General features: G+C 40.0%; 1 protein-coding gene across 1 annotated transcript; it reads left to right on the forward strand.

Annotated features, from left to right (window-relative positions):
• Window positions 1-2,497: 2,497 nt before the first annotated feature.
• On the forward strand, window positions 2,498-16,660 carry c10h14orf28 (chromosome 10 C14orf28 homolog). The gene is made up of 5 exons (XM_048537938.2): window positions 2,498-2,731; window positions 5,780-6,304; window positions 8,345-8,434; window positions 10,275-10,409; window positions 15,686-16,660. The coding sequence occupies exons 1-5, from the start codon at window positions 2,670-2,672 to the stop codon at window positions 15,867-15,869; spliced, it is 996 nt and encodes a 331-aa protein (XP_048393895.2). The 5' UTR covers window positions 2,498-2,669; the 3' UTR covers window positions 15,870-16,660.
• Window positions 16,661-17,447: the final 787 nt, after the last annotated feature.

The following is a 17,447-nucleotide window of genomic DNA, read 5'->3' on the forward strand; positions in this document are numbered from 1 at the left end:
ATCTGACAACCTGAGATGACTCCTTACACCATGACAATCCCTGTAAAATTTGTTAATGAAATGAGCCTTACCATTGCAATGCTTAAGTAACCTAGCGAGTTTTGAGAAGATTTGTAGCTCAGGTTGAGTTTCTGGATGTGAGTTTGCTCGCTGAGCTGGAAGGTTAGTTTTCAGACGTTTCGTCACCATTCTAGGTAACATCATCAGTGAGCTTCACCGGAGGCTCACTGATGATGTTACCTCGAATGGTGACAAAATGTCTGAAAACTAACCTTCCAGCTCAGCAAGCAAACTCACATCCTGCTTAAGTAACCTTACTGGCAATGCTTTCATGAATGTGGGCTACAAAGTTTGGTTCAATTTCCTTCATTCAGCTTCACCATTAAAGAAAATTGTAAATTATGATTTGATTTTACCCTTATCTACCTCATAATGTAATCTAGCATGGCTTTGAGTACCCCAGACTTGGGGCAGACCTTGCTTCCCCATGAAATGATCATTAATTGTTGCATAAAACTGTCTGATCTTGTCCTTGAGAGATGTTAATCAGCTTCCTCACCTGATCTGGCCTGCATGTGTTTCCAGACCCACAGCAATGTTGTTCACTCTCAACTGCTTTCTGAAATATTCAAGCAAGCTATTCAGTCCCAGAGCAATTAGGGCATGGTGACAAATGTTGGCTGCACACATACTTTTAAATGGAAAAAAAATCAGAAACCATTAAAATGAGGGTTTCAGCTGTAACTGCTGCAGAGAGCAGGGATTCTAAATTCAAAACAACAGTTTGAAAGGAAGTTTGAAAATTGGAGATGTGGAACCCCTCAAAGTGGAGGAGGTTCCAAGTTTGAATTCCAAAAGACTGGATTTTTGATTGAGAAGATTCATTCCAAAGAAGGGTCAAACTGGCCTTGAAGCATTAACTCTGGCACCTTCTTACGGAGGGTAGGCTTACAGAGTTTCTCCAGAACTTTCTGTCTTTATTTCAGGAATCCGGCGATGGCAGTACTTTAGGTGTTTATCAGATAAAGCAGCTGCCTCACATAAATGGAAACCATCACACCTAGCCAGGTCTCCAGTCACATTGAAGGGTCCAGGCTTGAAATGGTGACTTTCCTGCGCCTCTTATGTTGTCTGATCTGCTGTATTCCTCCAGCTCACAATGTATTGACTCTGACTTCCAGCATCTGCAGTTCTTGCTATCTTCTAGCCAAGTCCCTATAAGTGCAGCCCCAGATAATAGAAGCTCATTTGATAAACAGGAAAAAAGTGAATTTAAATAAGTTTAAATGGGATGGCAAACATAAATCATGAAAATTCATTGTGCAGTGGACAAGGAAGTAGGTTATTTCAGAATACAATGTAACTTTGATCAGATAGGCCAAAAGGTCGAAGAGTGGCAGACGGAGTTTAATTTAGGTAAATATGAGGTGTTGCATTTTGGCTAAGGCAAACCAGTGCAGGACTTACACACTTAATGTTAGGGTCGTGGGGAGTGTGGCTGAACCAAGAGACCACATGCAGATGCCATCATTCCTCGAAGGTCACAGGTAGACAGGATGGTGAAAAAGGCATTTGGCATGCTTGCCTTCATTGGTCAGTGCATTGAGCATAGGAGTTGGGACATCATGTTGCATCTGTACGGGATATTTATGAGGCCACTTTTAGAATACTAGTTTCCCTGCTATAAGAAGGCTGTGGTTAAACTAGAAATATTTCAGAAAACATTTGCAAGGATATTGCCAGGATTGGAGTGTTTAAGCTATAAGGAGAAGCTGAATAGGTTGCGTTTCGTTTTCGTGGAGTGTCTGAGGCTGAGGGGTGACCTTATAGAAGTTTATAAAGTCATGAGTAGCATGGATTGGATGAATAGACAATGTCTTTTTCTCAGGGTAGGGGAGTCTAAATTGAGACAACATGGTTTAAAGGGAACAATTTAAAACAGAAAAGTTTAAAAAGGACCTGAGGGGCAACGTTTTCATGCAGACTGTGGTGCATGTATGAAATGAGCTGCAACAGAGGGTAGTGGTAGCTGGTACAATTATAATATTTAAAAAGCATCTGGGTGAGTATATGAGTAGTAAAGGTTTAGAGGGAAGTGGGCCAAATAGGACTAGATTAGTTTAGGATCTCAAGATCACAGGACCTGAAATGTTATTTCACCCTCATTTCTCCTCACAGATGCTGCCAGACCTGCTGAGCTTTTTGGCAATTTATGTTTTTGTTTCTAATTTACAGTTCTTTCGGGTTTTTTGTTGAGATTAGTTTAGGATGTCTGGTCGACATGGTCGAGTTGGACTGCAGGGTCCGTCTCCGTGCCATGTTATTCAATGACACCACGCTGCTGGCTCTTCTAACGTCGCGGAGGCGCTCCATTGCAGGCGCGAATGGCTCGAAACCAGCAGGTGACCTCAGGATAGCGCGAACGAACTGCACAACGTGACCATCTAAGCTCCGCCCTTTTCCAAGCGAATCCCCACCTCCCGACCCCAAAGCACTGGCCACGTCCTAACCACGCCCGTCCCCCACCTAGAAACTCCCTGGCTAGGTGGGGCGCAGTGTGCGCCGGGACGACTGGTGACGTTGCACAATAACAAAGTAGGCAGCGAGGGAGGAGTGAAGTATGTTTATATTTTGTGATTGATGGCGACACGGATGCGAGTTCTGTCTCTATGGCAGGCAATGATCATAATTTCGTGAAACATCCAGGCAAAAGATATTGCCAACCCGAAAGGTAAAGCAAACCATATTTAGCGATGAAATTAATTAGGAGTGAATGAGAACCGGGCGTGAATTCGCTGTACAACTTGCCCACAGTTTACTGGCTACTCGAGATGTGTTTGTCACTGGGCCTTACTCTAATGCAGTTTTCAAAACATCGGGAGTCGCGCACTTAAAGATTCACTTTGGATTTCAGAGGCTAATGGTGCGGTTGGTAAACTTTATTGACGGCGGATTTGGTCTCACAATTTAGCCGAAACGAATTTCTGTGAAGATTTATCACAAAACGTTTTGTTTTCCTGTCGGTACAATCGCCCATTTAAAACAAAACTCATGATGGTAAACTACGCCGTGAATTTTGTACTGCTGTCTTACTGCGGATTAAGAATTGAGTAAGGAAAAGTTGATTTGGATAAGCGGAAATATACAGTCGGCGAATTTACATTTTTTATGGCTTGGTCTCACTTTTTAAAAAATCCAACCTGTAACTTGATGAAAAGTTGCAGTCATTGCATTTCAACAGTGATATGTGTTGATGTGTTTTCTTGTCGAACTATCCAAATGACCGTGTCTTTGTGAACCTAAACGATGTTCTAAAGAGTGTTGGATCACTTTTGGGACATTCAGTAATGGAAATTCATGCTACATGCTTGCCCCTCTAACAACGCTAGCCTACGCAAATCACAATGCGTATTCTCTCCGAGTCATTGGCTAAGGGTTGAGTAAGTTCACACGTGAGAAATAGCACACGTTTTTACAAGTTAAAACCATAACTTAATCAAATGAACCAGGCTGATGCATTTGTGATCAGAGATAATGGGAACTGATTTTGTGCTCCTAAAATGTTGCTTGGCCTGCTGTGTTCATCCAGCCCCACACTTTGTTATCTATGATGCATTTGTGGAATCGTTTTGGATAATGATTATGACAATGCCATATTGTGTTTGCAAAAATTTATTCATAACACTATTATTTTTTAGAATAAGAATGTTACTTGGAAGGAACAGTGTTAAGTGTTTACTGTTGGTATTTAAAAGAAAAACTAGTTAAAAAGAACTGTCACTTTGCCTTGTATTTAATCATTTGGACCCTGAATGTATGATTCTCTGAAAAAGACTGTGAAATACAAATTTATTATCCTAGCCATATTAAGGATGCAAAAAAAGGAAGCAGTTGGATTTTAGATTTGTCTGTCTAATTGCTTGAATAATTTTTTCCAAGTGGAAAGTTCAGAATTTGAAAAAGTCAACAGCTTCTTTGAATAGGTTATCCAGTATGGTTTTGGATGGTTGGCCAATGAAGGAAGGAAGGAAGGGAGGGGGGACGGACGGACCGGCCAGTAGACACCGCATGGACCATGCGGAGGACGCCCACAGGCGCTTCCAAATGATGGTGATAGTACGTCGCATCACGTGCGGTAGGCATATGCACCAACACACAGTGAATGGGGTGAGGCAGCAATGGAATACGTGTCTCAGGCTATTTCATTCATAGAAATGCTGTATGTACATTTGTTCAGACTATGGTTAAGGTCTCATCCAAAAAACAGTGCCCCCAGTAATGCTACTTCAGAATAAAAGAAGCAGAAGCTCGAATTGATCTTTCAAACCTGCTCTGCTATTTGGCAAGGTAATGGCTAATCCTCTACCACAACTTCACCTGCCTGCATTATTACCATATCCCTTCGAATATATTCAGTAAAATTTGGGTTCTACGCCGGAAATCAATGAATATGTTGGTTGAGGTTGTTGACTTGCTCGTCAAGCTGGTTTGCTCTTGTTCAGATGTTTCATCGCCATGCTACGTGACATCATCAGCGGAACCTCTGATGAAGTGATGCGAATAAAGCTGTGACGTCAAAGGATACTATAATCTCGTCATTGCTGATTTTTATATTCTTGAGGGTATCAAGGAAATTTTAGGTTTAGTGGATGGAATGGGGTGATCCGTCGATTAGGTGTTTCAATATCTATTGCAGGTTCTTCGCTAGTTTGTGTGAAGGTATGCCTGGTACAGTCTGAGGCGGATGTTTGGTTTGTGTACTTTCGGAAGTCCGTAGAAGTGGGGAGTGTTTGTGCCTTCTGGTTTCATTCTCATATAGTCCATTTTGGTAATCTGTCCTGCAACTTTTAATATCTTCAGTGTCTTTGATCCTATTACTTAGCTGTGGTGTTGAGTCTATCGCCACCTGTCACACAGACTGAACTATAAACCACAAAAGATGAGAACAGAACAGACTTCATAGCCGCTTTTGAGACTACATTAAAAGATAGCCACCTGACAAACTAAAATCCCCACACTGCACAGAAGGAACAAAGGAGACAACCTGAACGCAGAGCGGAAAGCACTAGATAAGCTCAAAAAAGACAAGAACATCATAACCCTACCAGTAGACAAAGAGTGTATGACTGTCATTATGAACACACCAGACTATGTTAAGAAAGTACAGACACAGTTTGCAGATACAACCACTTAACAACAAAAGCTGTCTGATATGCTGAATATTTACAGCATTTTGTTTTTATTTCAGATTTCCAGCATCATAGTATTTTGCTTTTAAATTTCATTATGGATATATTTGTACACTGGTGAATTTTGGTTATATTCTGTTTCTGTTGAAGAATCATTTGAGTAGAACCCCCAGAATATACTTTGTAATCCATCTTTATGATTAACAATCAACATACAATTGTTTCAATGAAATTACTAAAATAATGAAGGACACTTTCTGTTCTAAAGATTGTATTGTTCCCAGGTACAATCCATTGTGAGATTATCCCTAACTTGTATTGGTGAATTCAAAAAATTCAGTTTCCTAACTGCCCAGGTCTGGTTTTGTGATCTCAATTTCATGGCAACATTACCGTTAGCTTTTAGTTTTATGAAGATTAGAAAAAACTCTTCTCAACCTATCTGGATAGTCACAACATGAGGAATAACAGAAGAAAAATGGAAGATGTTGTAACTTGTTTGCTAATTGATTACGCTGAGTATCTTTGTATAAGTTTGTCATTTCATTTATATCTAAGCACGTTGCTTTTTTATAAAATTTTTATTCTAGATCAAAGACGTTATTTGAAGAGATCCGAGCATCTGTTACAAATAACTCAAATGAAGATAGATCCTTCTGGAGACCTGTTCTTCCATCGGGTGGAGTGTATACCATTAAAGCTGGAAGAAAGGCAATGGCCTGCACACCATTGTATGTTAGGATAAGCCTAAAAAACACTTGCAGCATTGATGGGTTTTTGATGTTGCTCTATGTAATTCTCAGTGAAAATGAGAATTTTAGTCGCGAATTGTCAAGCTACTTGGGAAAGGAATTTGTTGAGCGTTTTCTGTATTTGATGGACTCTTGTAAATTCACAACTGTCAAGTTGTTGTGGATTTGGGATAAAATGGAAAAATGTCAATACAGATCAGAAGTCCACAAAGCTTCATTAGAAATTGATCTTTTTGGAAATGAACATGAAAACTTCACAAGAAATCTGGAGAATCTTATGTCTACGATCCAGGAAACATTTTGTTCTAATAGGAAATGTCCTGCACGTGCACAGGAAGATCAGCGCAAGACAATTATTATCTTGTAGGTTGATCTTTTATTTATATCAGCATGGACCTGGGTGATACTGTTTTCTTTTGGTCAGCATTGGAACCTGCGTTTAGCACATTAATTTGAGTCCAGTGAACTGAGGATGATGTGAAATTAATTGGAACAATCTAAGTCTTGATCTGTCTGGCTGTGAGTATACAGGAGAAAAATAACGTTTGATGTGTTTTGTTTAAATAACGAAGAATAACTGCTGTGGGAAATAAGATAACTGAAACTGGTGTGACAGATGTGTTCTTTTGATGTTGGATGGAATATAATGAGTTTGATTCTGTATTTGGAAGCATAAGATATCTTCTGGATTTATCACCATATCTGGAACAAAATCTAACTTTTTTAAAGAAATATTAGGCTTTCAGTGGATCTGAGTTTAAGCGATCCTTTAAAATTTCAGTTAGGGATACATTATACTGTGATGAGTATGTATGTTTTGCCAGTCAGATCTATAATTTTACTTCATGCCACTTTCGTGAAATGGACAATTTAATTCTGCTAAAACATTAGCGTGATCTTGTGCTAAAACTAGCTTACCGCAAAATGCTCCTGTGATGGAACTGGTTTGTTGAATGCTAAAAGTTATGACTTTATGCATTTAGGTAATTGAAATTTCATTTATGCACAATAAAGTCGCAATTGGTAGTAATCATGGAAAATGAGTACTGTAAAAACGGAAGCTGGTCTTGGACTGTTCTGTTGAAACAATAAAGTATGGGATGGCAGGGGAAATAGTCTTAAAAAAGCGAGAGTATCATGTATCCCATTAATAAACTGTAACAAAGCCATTTATTGCCTCAATCGAAAGAGAAATTGCTGCAGAAACACACCAGGTCTGGAAACATCTGTGGAGAGATTGCAGAGTTAGTGTTTTGAGTCTAGTGATCCTTGTTCAGAACAAGAAGCAGTTAAGAAAAGGAGGTGTTTTTGCTGATCAGGGCGGAGGAGAGGGGGAAGGAATGAATTGTTTGGTGAAGATAGAGCATGAGATGAAAGGATAGGAAGACAAAAGGATTGTTGCTAGCTATTGATAATTGGTCATTTATTGCTAGTTGTATCTAGAGAAATAGAACTAACTACAAAGTCCAAAGCTAATTTTTTTTAATCAGAATTTTGAATTATTGTTTTACTCATCCAATGTAGTGTAAATAAAACTGACTTGCATTTTTACACAAATTGTTGAACCTATTCAAGAGGAACTTCTCACTTGACAGCTCTACAGATCTTCAGTACAAGATGGAATTATAATTTAAGAAGTAGTTTTTGAAAAACTACCTTCAAATATGAAGGAAGCTATCAGAAAAATTAGGAGAAGTTGACACTGAACGAACATCACTATTGCAATCATTCACTTAGACCTTTGTTAAATTATGGATTTATCTTTGGCAAAAGTATTTGAACAAGCAGGTTTAGGTTGTAAGAAATAACCAGAAATCGTAAACACTACATTCTTTATAGAATCCCTACAGTGTGGAAGCAAGCCATTTGGCCCATCAAGTTCACATCAACCCTTCGAAGATCATCCCACCCAGACACATCCCCCTGCATAACCTGCACATCTTTGGACTGTAGGAGGAAACCGGAGCACCGAGAGAAAATAGAGGCTGGAATTAAACCTGGGTCCCTGGTGCTGTGAGGCAGGAGTGCTAAACACTGAGCCACCATGCTGCCCAGTCAATTTAATCACAAATTTTGTCACTACAATTGCTTGGGTATTACTTCTGATTAACATGAACTTGAGTTGATCTTCATTGTCCTACAGGAGTCAAATCCAGTAAAATCGGAATATTTAAAAACAATCAAATGATTGCCAGATTTGGTCCCATCACAGAAGCACGTGTTGTATTATTGAAAATGAGTGCTTTGAAAACATTACACTATAATCATCATTAATGTAAGAAATTTTAGTCAAAGTATTTGTCTTTTAATGTAATTTTGATATGGTATATATTGACAATACGCATCTTATTATTTATAATCTGATTTATAATTCAGATGCTAAGTTCTCTTTTCCCCCCAAAGACCTTCACATGATTCTTTCTTGGGAGATGTTATTCAAGCAGCAGTTGATGAATTGTTCTGTCCCAGGACTCAACTATGCAAAGAACTTGGGTATGTTCACACTTCATTCACATTCTTATAAACTGATCAGAAGTGGATATATATTTGCTGGTTACTTAATTGGTCATTTTGTATGCATTGGGTTAGTGTCTATTGCAGGACATTAGTTACTGTGATAAGACTCTGGCTGGAGCTCTGCCAGTGTTTAAATAAAACAATGCCAAATTAACTTGGTATGACTCAAAGTTGAATAATAACCAACATAGTATCCAGTAAATGAGTGTCCTTTTATCCTTGCCTATCCTTTTACTTGTCTTTTGTTACCCCCGTCTGCTCCTTGGTTGAGAGATTGAGCTAAAGACCTGTTCAGTGTAATTACTGCTCTGCAGCTGCGCACTAGAAAGTATGATAGTGGATTGTGTATGTAATTTTAAAAGAAATCCTCCATTTTCCCTGGATCCAACAGTGAAATTAATTTTGTTTTTACTGCAAGATGCAGTTTCAGGTTGAGTCAGTAAAGTCTTAAAAATAAGCTCATCCATCTAGTTGGATGCTTGAGAGGTGAAGTGGGGTGTTGGGGGTGGGGCACAACATTCCATGATTGTATATTTGAATATGATTTCAAATGTAAATATTCTGAAATACATTTATTTTCCTGCACACTTAAGTACAGATGTGTAATATAGCATTCCAGCAAAGAATATTTCTCCCATGCAAGGTGTTGCAACAAATTTTAAATTTTACAAACTTTTTCCAGAATGCAAGGCTACTGTATATTTCTAAAGAAGTGAAGGGGTATCTTTTCCTCAAGAAAATCTCCAGATTAGACCATAAGACCGTAAGACGTAGGAGTGGAAGTAAGGTCATTCGGCCCATCAAGTCCACTCCGCCATTTAAATCATGGTTGATGGGCATTTCAACACCACTTCCCTGAACTCTCCCCGTAGCCCTTGATTCCTTTTGAGATCAAGAATTTGTCGATCTCTGTCTTGAAGAGATTAACCTTGATTTTAATAAAAACCGCCCCTCAAAAGATTTCAATTAACTGGGGGTCTTGAATCCAACATTCAGACGATAAGGGTGGGGGTTTTATTTTAAAAACATGATTTCAACTTCAATTATTTATGCCTTCTAAAACATTTACAGCGAACATTTCCATTGATTCAGTATATTATAAATAATTTGGTTTAAAATCTTCAGAAGTCAAGTACTTGCCTCAAAACTAATTATGTAGTTTTTTGTGACAATCCAGTACTTCAAAGGCAGCTAAGGAATTTGGAAATTATTAACCAGCTAACTCAAAGTTGATTTACTGTTCTAAGGAAAAGGATGCATGTTTCATTTTTTTTTGTATACAAAAGCTGAAACTTTGATAGGTCTTATCACTGCATACACTCCATGAGAAACATTTGTTATTTTGTGGCATTCATTAAATAGTTTTGCTTAGTTAAAGTATTTTTTGCTGAAAGGTAATTTCATTTTTCACATACCATGCTTTTAGTTTTCTGCCTTAGCTTTATTTTTCTCTTTATTCATGCACGGGATGAGGGAGTCGCTGTCCAGGCAGCATTTGTTGTCCATCCCGAATTGTCCAGAAGGCAGATTAGAGTCAACCACATTGCTGTGGGTCTGGAGGCCAGACGTGCAGGCCAGACCAGATGAGGATGGCAGTTTCCTTCCCTAAAGGACATTAGCTGCTCATCTTTGAGGCATTGTGATGTAAGGTCACTTCAAAATATCTTAATTGTAAATCTGAGATAAATTAGACAGAGAAGTGTTCCAATTGAAAACCAGATCTTCCAGTATTGTTTTTTTTTAAATGTAGGTCAATGGGTATCTTCGATCAGTACTTCTGGCATGCATCTGTTACTAACTACATTTCTTCTTCTAGGTGTAATGGTCAGCGTGTGTTCACACAGAGAATATTTTGCCATGATGCACCTCCATTTGTCATTCTAAATATGGAGCAATGGAAATCTGAGGAATTGGCCTATGTTCCATATAATTTAGCTTTAGCAAAACAAAGGTAAGACTTTGGCATATTTCTCACTGGTCAAAGGTATCTGTGCTGTTTAGATACCAAAAATAATTGAGCTAAAGGCTGTAGTTTGGTGGGCTTTTTAATCTTAGCTAGGTTCAAATAGATAATAATCAATTAATATTTTTAGTAAGCAAGCCTGGCTATAGTTTAACACATTACTGTTACCCCTAGTAATACAGTGAAAAATGTGTTTAGGCTTATGTTTTGGGCCTTCTCTAATTTAGCTTTAGATGAAGGAGTTATATGATTTAAACAAAATCTGTCTAATGATATGCTTCACTGAGGCAAACTAATACAAATTTAAAAGGAAGGCCTAGAACATTTTACTGGGAAGAGGTAAGGCCTTCATACTTGAAAATAATGGCAGAAACATCAGTGTGTAACTGTAGGACTATTAGTCTTCAAAGTCTCAGTGAGGTGTTGAGAATGTTATGTTGGAAATAGTTGGGCTTTCAAATATCGGTTTTGCCAAGGTGATAGAGTTTGTGTCTCCAAAGATTGCTGGTTAGCACTTTTAAGTAGAAGACTAATAGAGATAAATTTTGAGGGGGAAAGGTTTTCAAAATATCCCTTAACTCTCAGACATAGGAATCTGTGAGAGAGCAATTAGAGTTGCAAATCTCTGTTATTCACCATGCAAGAATATTAGTTTGGAGGTTATATTCTGGAAAAACCAAATTTGTGAAGATTTGGAATGAAATTGGAAGTTACTATTTTGATGAAGAATCACTGGGCAAAGCCCTTGGTGCGAAGGGAGGTTCTGGGATGAAAAGTTATGGGAAAGCGCCTGGGAAGCCAAAAACCAGTTTGGACTCTGGGTAAATTGAATTTCCTCTTAAAGGGCATTATAAAATATACTTCTGAAGTGTTCTTTTCATTCTGTTAAGAGTAAAAATGGTGGTTCAGTTCCATAGTTTGCATACGAGTCCCTTTCAAAAATAATGCTTCGTCAATGGTGCTTTTAGTTGTTTGTTCCAGTAAAAGTCTTCATGTGAAATCTTGTCATTGTCCTTTCATCCATGAAAAAGACATTCCATCTTACAGTTAAAAGTTATTGGTTTGATACATGCTTCGTAAGACATGACACGACTTTGATTTCCTGTGCCATTGTTACTTGACCTGACCCACAGTAGGCAGCATTTCATATTTTGTATTACATGGCCGGAAACCAATCATCTCAACCTCAGGACTTCACGTAAAGATAGGACCTACATTTTCAGCTATTTCATCAAATACCTTTTCTTGCAAGTCTGGCTTGCAGAAGATTGCAGTGTACATCACTGCTCACAACTCCTCAGGTAGTGAAGCAGTCCATGTCAATAAGTAACATTCATGCTTTACAAGTGCCAAGCAATGACCATCTGCAACAGGTTATAATTACTTCCCCATGACAATATAGCATCACCAGCATTGACATCCCATCAGCATCTTGGATGTCACCATTGACCAGAAACACAATTGGACAAACACAAATATCCAGCTACAAGAGCAAGACAGCCATTGGAAATGCTATGGTTTTCTGCCTTCCCAAAGTCTTTCCATCAAGTCAGGAGTGTGATGGAAAATCTTTCCACATACTAAGTCCAGTTCCTATAATGTTAGAAGTGGTACTGTTCAGGAAAGTTCAGCTGACTTTAAACATAGACTCTAACTATAACATGCATATATTGGCTGCTCTGTACCTCAGAGAAGAAGCAGTTCAGCAACTCACTAGTGTTTCTTCAGTAGCCATCTACTCGCTGACAATCTTTACCACCTGCAAGGATAAATGCATTTGATATATGAGAGCATCATTATCTGCAAGTTCCTATCCATGTCACACATCATCCTGACTTGGAACAGAATTGCCACTTTTGATTTTCTGCTGGATCAGAATCCTAAAATTTCCTCCTTCATCAGAGATAATGGGAACTGCAGATGCTGGAGAATCCGAGATAAATGGAGCTGGATGAACACAGCAGGCCAAGCAGCATCTTAGGAGCACAAAAGCTGACGTTTTGGGCCTAGGCCCTTCATCAGAAAAGGGGGATGGGGAGAGGATTCTTTAATAAATAGGGAGAGCGGGGGAGGTGAACCAAAGATGGATAGAGGAGAAGATAGGTGGAGAGAAGAGTATAGGTAGGGAGGGGGGGGAGGGGATAGGTCAGTCCAGGGAGGACAGACAGGTCAAGGGGCGGGATGAGGTTAGTAGGTAGGGAAAGAAGGTGCAGCTTGAGGTGGGAGGAGGGGATACGTGAGAGGAAGAACAGGTTAGGGAGGCGGCGACGAGCTGGGATGGTTTTGGGATGCAGTGGGGGGAGGGGAGATTTTGAAGCTTGTGAAATCCACATTGATACCATTGGGCTGCAGGGTTCCCAAGCGGAATATGAGTTGCTATTCCTGGAACCCTTGGGTAGCATCATTATGGCACTGCAGGAGGCCCAGGACAGATATGTCATCCAAGGAATGGGAGGGGGAGTTAAAATGGTTCACGACTGGGAGGTGCAGTTGTTTGTTGCGAACCGAGAGTAGGTGTTCTGCAAAGCAGTCCCCAAGCCTCTGCTTGGTTTCCCCAATGTAGAGGTAACCACACCGGATACAGCGGATGCGCTACACCACATTGGCAGATGTGAAGGTGAATATCTGCTTGATGTGGAAAGTCATATTGAGGCCTGTAATGGGGTGAGGGAGGAGGTGTAGGGGCAAGTGTAGCAATTCGTGCAGTTGCAGGGGAAAGTGCCAGGTGTGGTGACATTGGAGGGGAATGTGGACCGGACAAGGGAATTGCGGAGAGAGTAGTCTCTCCGGCAGGCAGAAAGGATGGGGATGGAAAAATGTCTTTAGTGGTGGGGTCGGATTGTAGATGGCGGAAGTGTCGGAGGATGATGTGTTGTGTCCGGAGGTTGGTGAGGTGCTATATGAGCACAGACTCCCACCTAGAATACACCTCTTCCCACCCACCTTCCTGCAAAAATTCCATCCCCTATTCTCAATTCCTTTGCCTCTGCCACATCTGCTCCCAAGATGAGGCATTCCACACCCGTACATCCCAGATGTCCTCATTCTTCAAGGACCACAATTTCCCCCACCGCGGTGGTCGAGAACACCCTCAACAGTGGCTCCCGCATTTCCCGCAACTCAACCCTCACACCCCACCCCCGCAATAACCGCCATCTACAATCCCCCTAGTCCTCACATACCACCCCACCAACCTCCGGATACTATGCATCATCCTCCGACACTTCCGCCATCTACAATCCGACCCCACCACTAAAGACATTTTTCCATCTCCATCCTTTCTGCCTGCCAGAGAGACTACTCTCTCCGCAACTCCCTTGTCCTCTCCACACTCCCTTCAACCCCACCACACCTGGTACTTTCCCCTGCAACCGCAGGAAGTGCTACACTTGCCCCCACGCCTCCTCCCTCACCCTCATCCCAGGCCCCAGATGACTTTCCACATCAAGCAGATGTTCACCTGCACATCCTCCAATGTGGTATACTGTATCCACTGTACCTGGTGTGGCTTCCTCTACGTTGGAGAAAGCAAGCGGAGGCTTGGGGACTGCTTTGCAGAACACCTCCGCTCGGTTCGCAATAAACAAATGCACCTCCCAGTCGTGATCCATTTTAACTCCTCCTCCCATTCCTCAGACGACATGTCCATCCTGGGCCTCCTGCAATGCCACAATGATGCCACCCGAAGGTTGCTGGAACAGCAACTCATATTCTGCTTGGGAACCCTGCAGCCCAATGATATCAATGTGGACTTCACAAGCTTCAAAATCTTCCCTGCCCTCACTGTATCTCAAAACCAGCCCAACTCGTCCCCACCTCCCTAACCTGTTCTTCCTCTCACCCATCCCCTCCTCCCACCTCAAGCCGCAACTCCATTTCCTACCTACTAACCTCATCTCGCCCCCTTGATCTGTCCGTCCTCCTGGGACTGACCTACCCCCTCCCTACCTCCCCACCCACACTCTCCTCTCCACCTATCTTCTCTTCTCTCCGTCTTCGGTCCGCTTCCCCCTCTCTCACTATTTATTAAAGAATCCTCTCCCCATCCCCCTTTTCTGATGAAATGTTAGCTTTTGTGCTCCTAAGCTGCTGCTTGGCCTGCTGTGTTCATTCAGCTCCACACTTTGTTATTTCGTCCTTCATAGTATTTTTGAAATAACTTCACCATAAAGAAAATAGAAGCAAGAGTATGCCTTTAGTCTATTGGGCCTGCTCTGCTGTTCAGCATGATCATGGCTGATCCTCCATTTTAAACACCTTAATTCTGCTGTTCAAATGTCCTTTTAGCTTCTCGGAATCTAATTTTTCAGAAATAGATTCAGCGATTTGGCCTTCTGAGGTCGAGAATTCCTTGGGTCCACACAGTGAGGAAATTTCTTCTCTTTGTTTGGAATAGCCTACTGCATTTCCTTAGAAAGTGAGACCCCTTATTCTGGACTTCCTAGCCCAGCCTGGAGAAACAACATCCGTAAATTCATTTTTTTGACTGACTTTATACGTTTCCATGAGATCCCCTCATTTTCCTAAACTCCGGTGATTACAGACATGGTTGACCAATCTCTCCTTCTTTTGAAGAAGTTGTCATCACAGGAATCAGTCTGGTGAACCTTCGGCTTTCCCTCCTTCGAAAGTCTGTCCTTATCTCGGGTAAGAAAACCAAAACTGCACACAGTAGTCCAGATAAGGTCTCACCGAAGCCTTAAACAGCTGCAGGAATGCTCGTCTTTTACGTAAAGTGAACAAGTTCAGAAAGGGCATTAGAACAGCAGAATTAAGCAGTTGCAAACTGCTTGACTCATTCAGCCAGTTTCCTTTGTCTAGACATTTGAATACTGCTTGAAATCACTGTTAAATTTAAATAAACTGACTACTTGTGTGAAATGTCATTCTGCTGAAAGAACTTTATGGTATGAAGAGTTCTGAACTTAGCCTTTTTGAGGCTGTAAAATAAATAGGTAGGGTTAGTTTCACACTATACAGAAGCCTTCATGAAGTATTTTGTAGTATCTAGTGGGTGGAAAAATTTAAGCTCATCAGTACAGAAAAGAAAAATACGTTAGTCCAAAATACAAAAAAAAAGGCCCTGTCCACTGTAGCATGATTTGAATTGAAAAGCAAGAGAGTACCTGTTCATTCCAGTTTTGTAAACCTTTGGCAAAACACAAGATGACCATTAATGTTACAATAGTTTCTAGTTGAAAGAAATGTTGAAATGGTAGTACTCTTTTAAAAAATAATCTAACTATTGTCTCTTCGGGCCCTAGATACACACTGGAGGGGGCAACACTTTTCAACAAGGAAGAACATCATTATTCTGCTGCTTTTATGATTGATGGTAATTGGATGCATTATGATGGGCTTAGAACTGAGAACTTGGTCTTTTTAAATAAACCTCCAGAGCTGTTGCTCTTGTCCTCCCTTGTCTATATTCGAGATAGAAGTGATTAAAAGCACCTTGTTTTTCAGAAAATGTGACGTATGTACAATACAACACAAGTCATTCTATCATTTTACGACTGTGGGGAGAAAATTAAACCAACTTGGCATCCAAGAAAAATGGACTATAAAGTTCTGATTTATTAACCAAAACATTTATAACCGAAGGCACAAGGAACTAGCTTAGTTAACTTGAACTATGCAAATATGTACAAAAGACACTTTCAAATGTATCTTTAATACTTAATGTTTAATATTTTATACAAAATTGTATATTGGAATAAAGTATCTGTTTTACATGACATTTTAATGGTACATAATCATGTAAAAATGTGTAAAATTACAAAAAGCCATTGCTTATTGTTGGTTTTCTAGTGCATAATACCAGATACGTCACTGAAAACAGTAACGAGAAAAATTCGCTCCTTTAAAAATAATTGACTGCTAGGTAAGATATTAAAACTATTTTAAATGATAACATGACTGGCACTAGCAACATATCAGTACAAGGAGAAAATAGAATTTGATGCAACATAAAATGTTAAGATATGTGAAACAAAAGCAAATTCTAAAAAGAATTTGAAGTAAAAGGTAATGGTCAAAACTGAAGTCTCAAACCTATGTGTTGAAGCCATTTATAGCTGAACTATCAGTCTTGGTGTATTACCTTCTTTTCCTCAAGTTTAAACACCAGAATTTATTTCTTTGTCATAAATCTAGAAAACAGTTGAGGTAAAATTACCTGTTTGGATCATTATTAATGTTAAAATTACTTGTAAATACTAACACAACAGAATTAAAATAAGATAATTCAAAAATTTAGTAATGACTTGTAAATGCAGAAATAGTGTGCTGTATCTACGATTCAGAATTTCACCTTTCTTTGAAAAAGGTGGAGATTTAGGTAAAACTCTAAATCTCTATGCATTGACAATGCTCTGTTTAGAGGCCATGTTACATCATTCTCTGTGTTTCCAGGATGGGGAGGCACACGAATAATCCCATTGCTAATTTGCAGAGTTCCTCCACAGTAAAGACATCAGTAAAACATCCACTATTCAGTATTGCTGGATTGACTGGTAATGTGACCATACCTTTCACGTTTTGGTTTGGCAGGATTAAAAAGATAAATTACTGTGGTCACCGTCTAAGGGCTGACCACATCTTTTGTTGTGTGAATAAACAGTGGCATTGAATGGGTAGGGTAAATAGGCAAGGTCTTTTCCTCAAGATGGGTGAGTCCAAAACTAGAGGGCATAGATTTAAGGAGAGAGGAGAAAGGTATAAAAGGATCCTAAGGGGCAACTGTGTTTTTTAAAAACACAGAGGGTGATGCATATGTGGAATCAGCTGCCAGAAGGAAAGTTGTGGAGGCTGGATCGGTATATGACTAGGAAGGATTTAAGAGGGCTGTGGGACAAATGCTGGTAAATGAGGCTAGATTTATTTAGGATATCTGGTCGGCATGGACGAGTTGGATCGAAGGGTCTGTTTCCACACTGTATATCTCTGAGTCTGTGAACAGCTGAGAGCTAATGGCAGTCTTTGAGAGATACTGGGCAGTACTTAGTTTTAAAAACCAGATAATTG

This window comes from Stegostoma tigrinum, chromosome 10 (genome assembly GCF_030684315.1).
Source record: "Stegostoma tigrinum isolate sSteTig4 chromosome 10, sSteTig4.hap1, whole genome shotgun sequence".
NCBI lineage: Eukaryota > Metazoa > Chordata > Chondrichthyes > Orectolobiformes > Stegostomatidae > Stegostoma > Stegostoma tigrinum.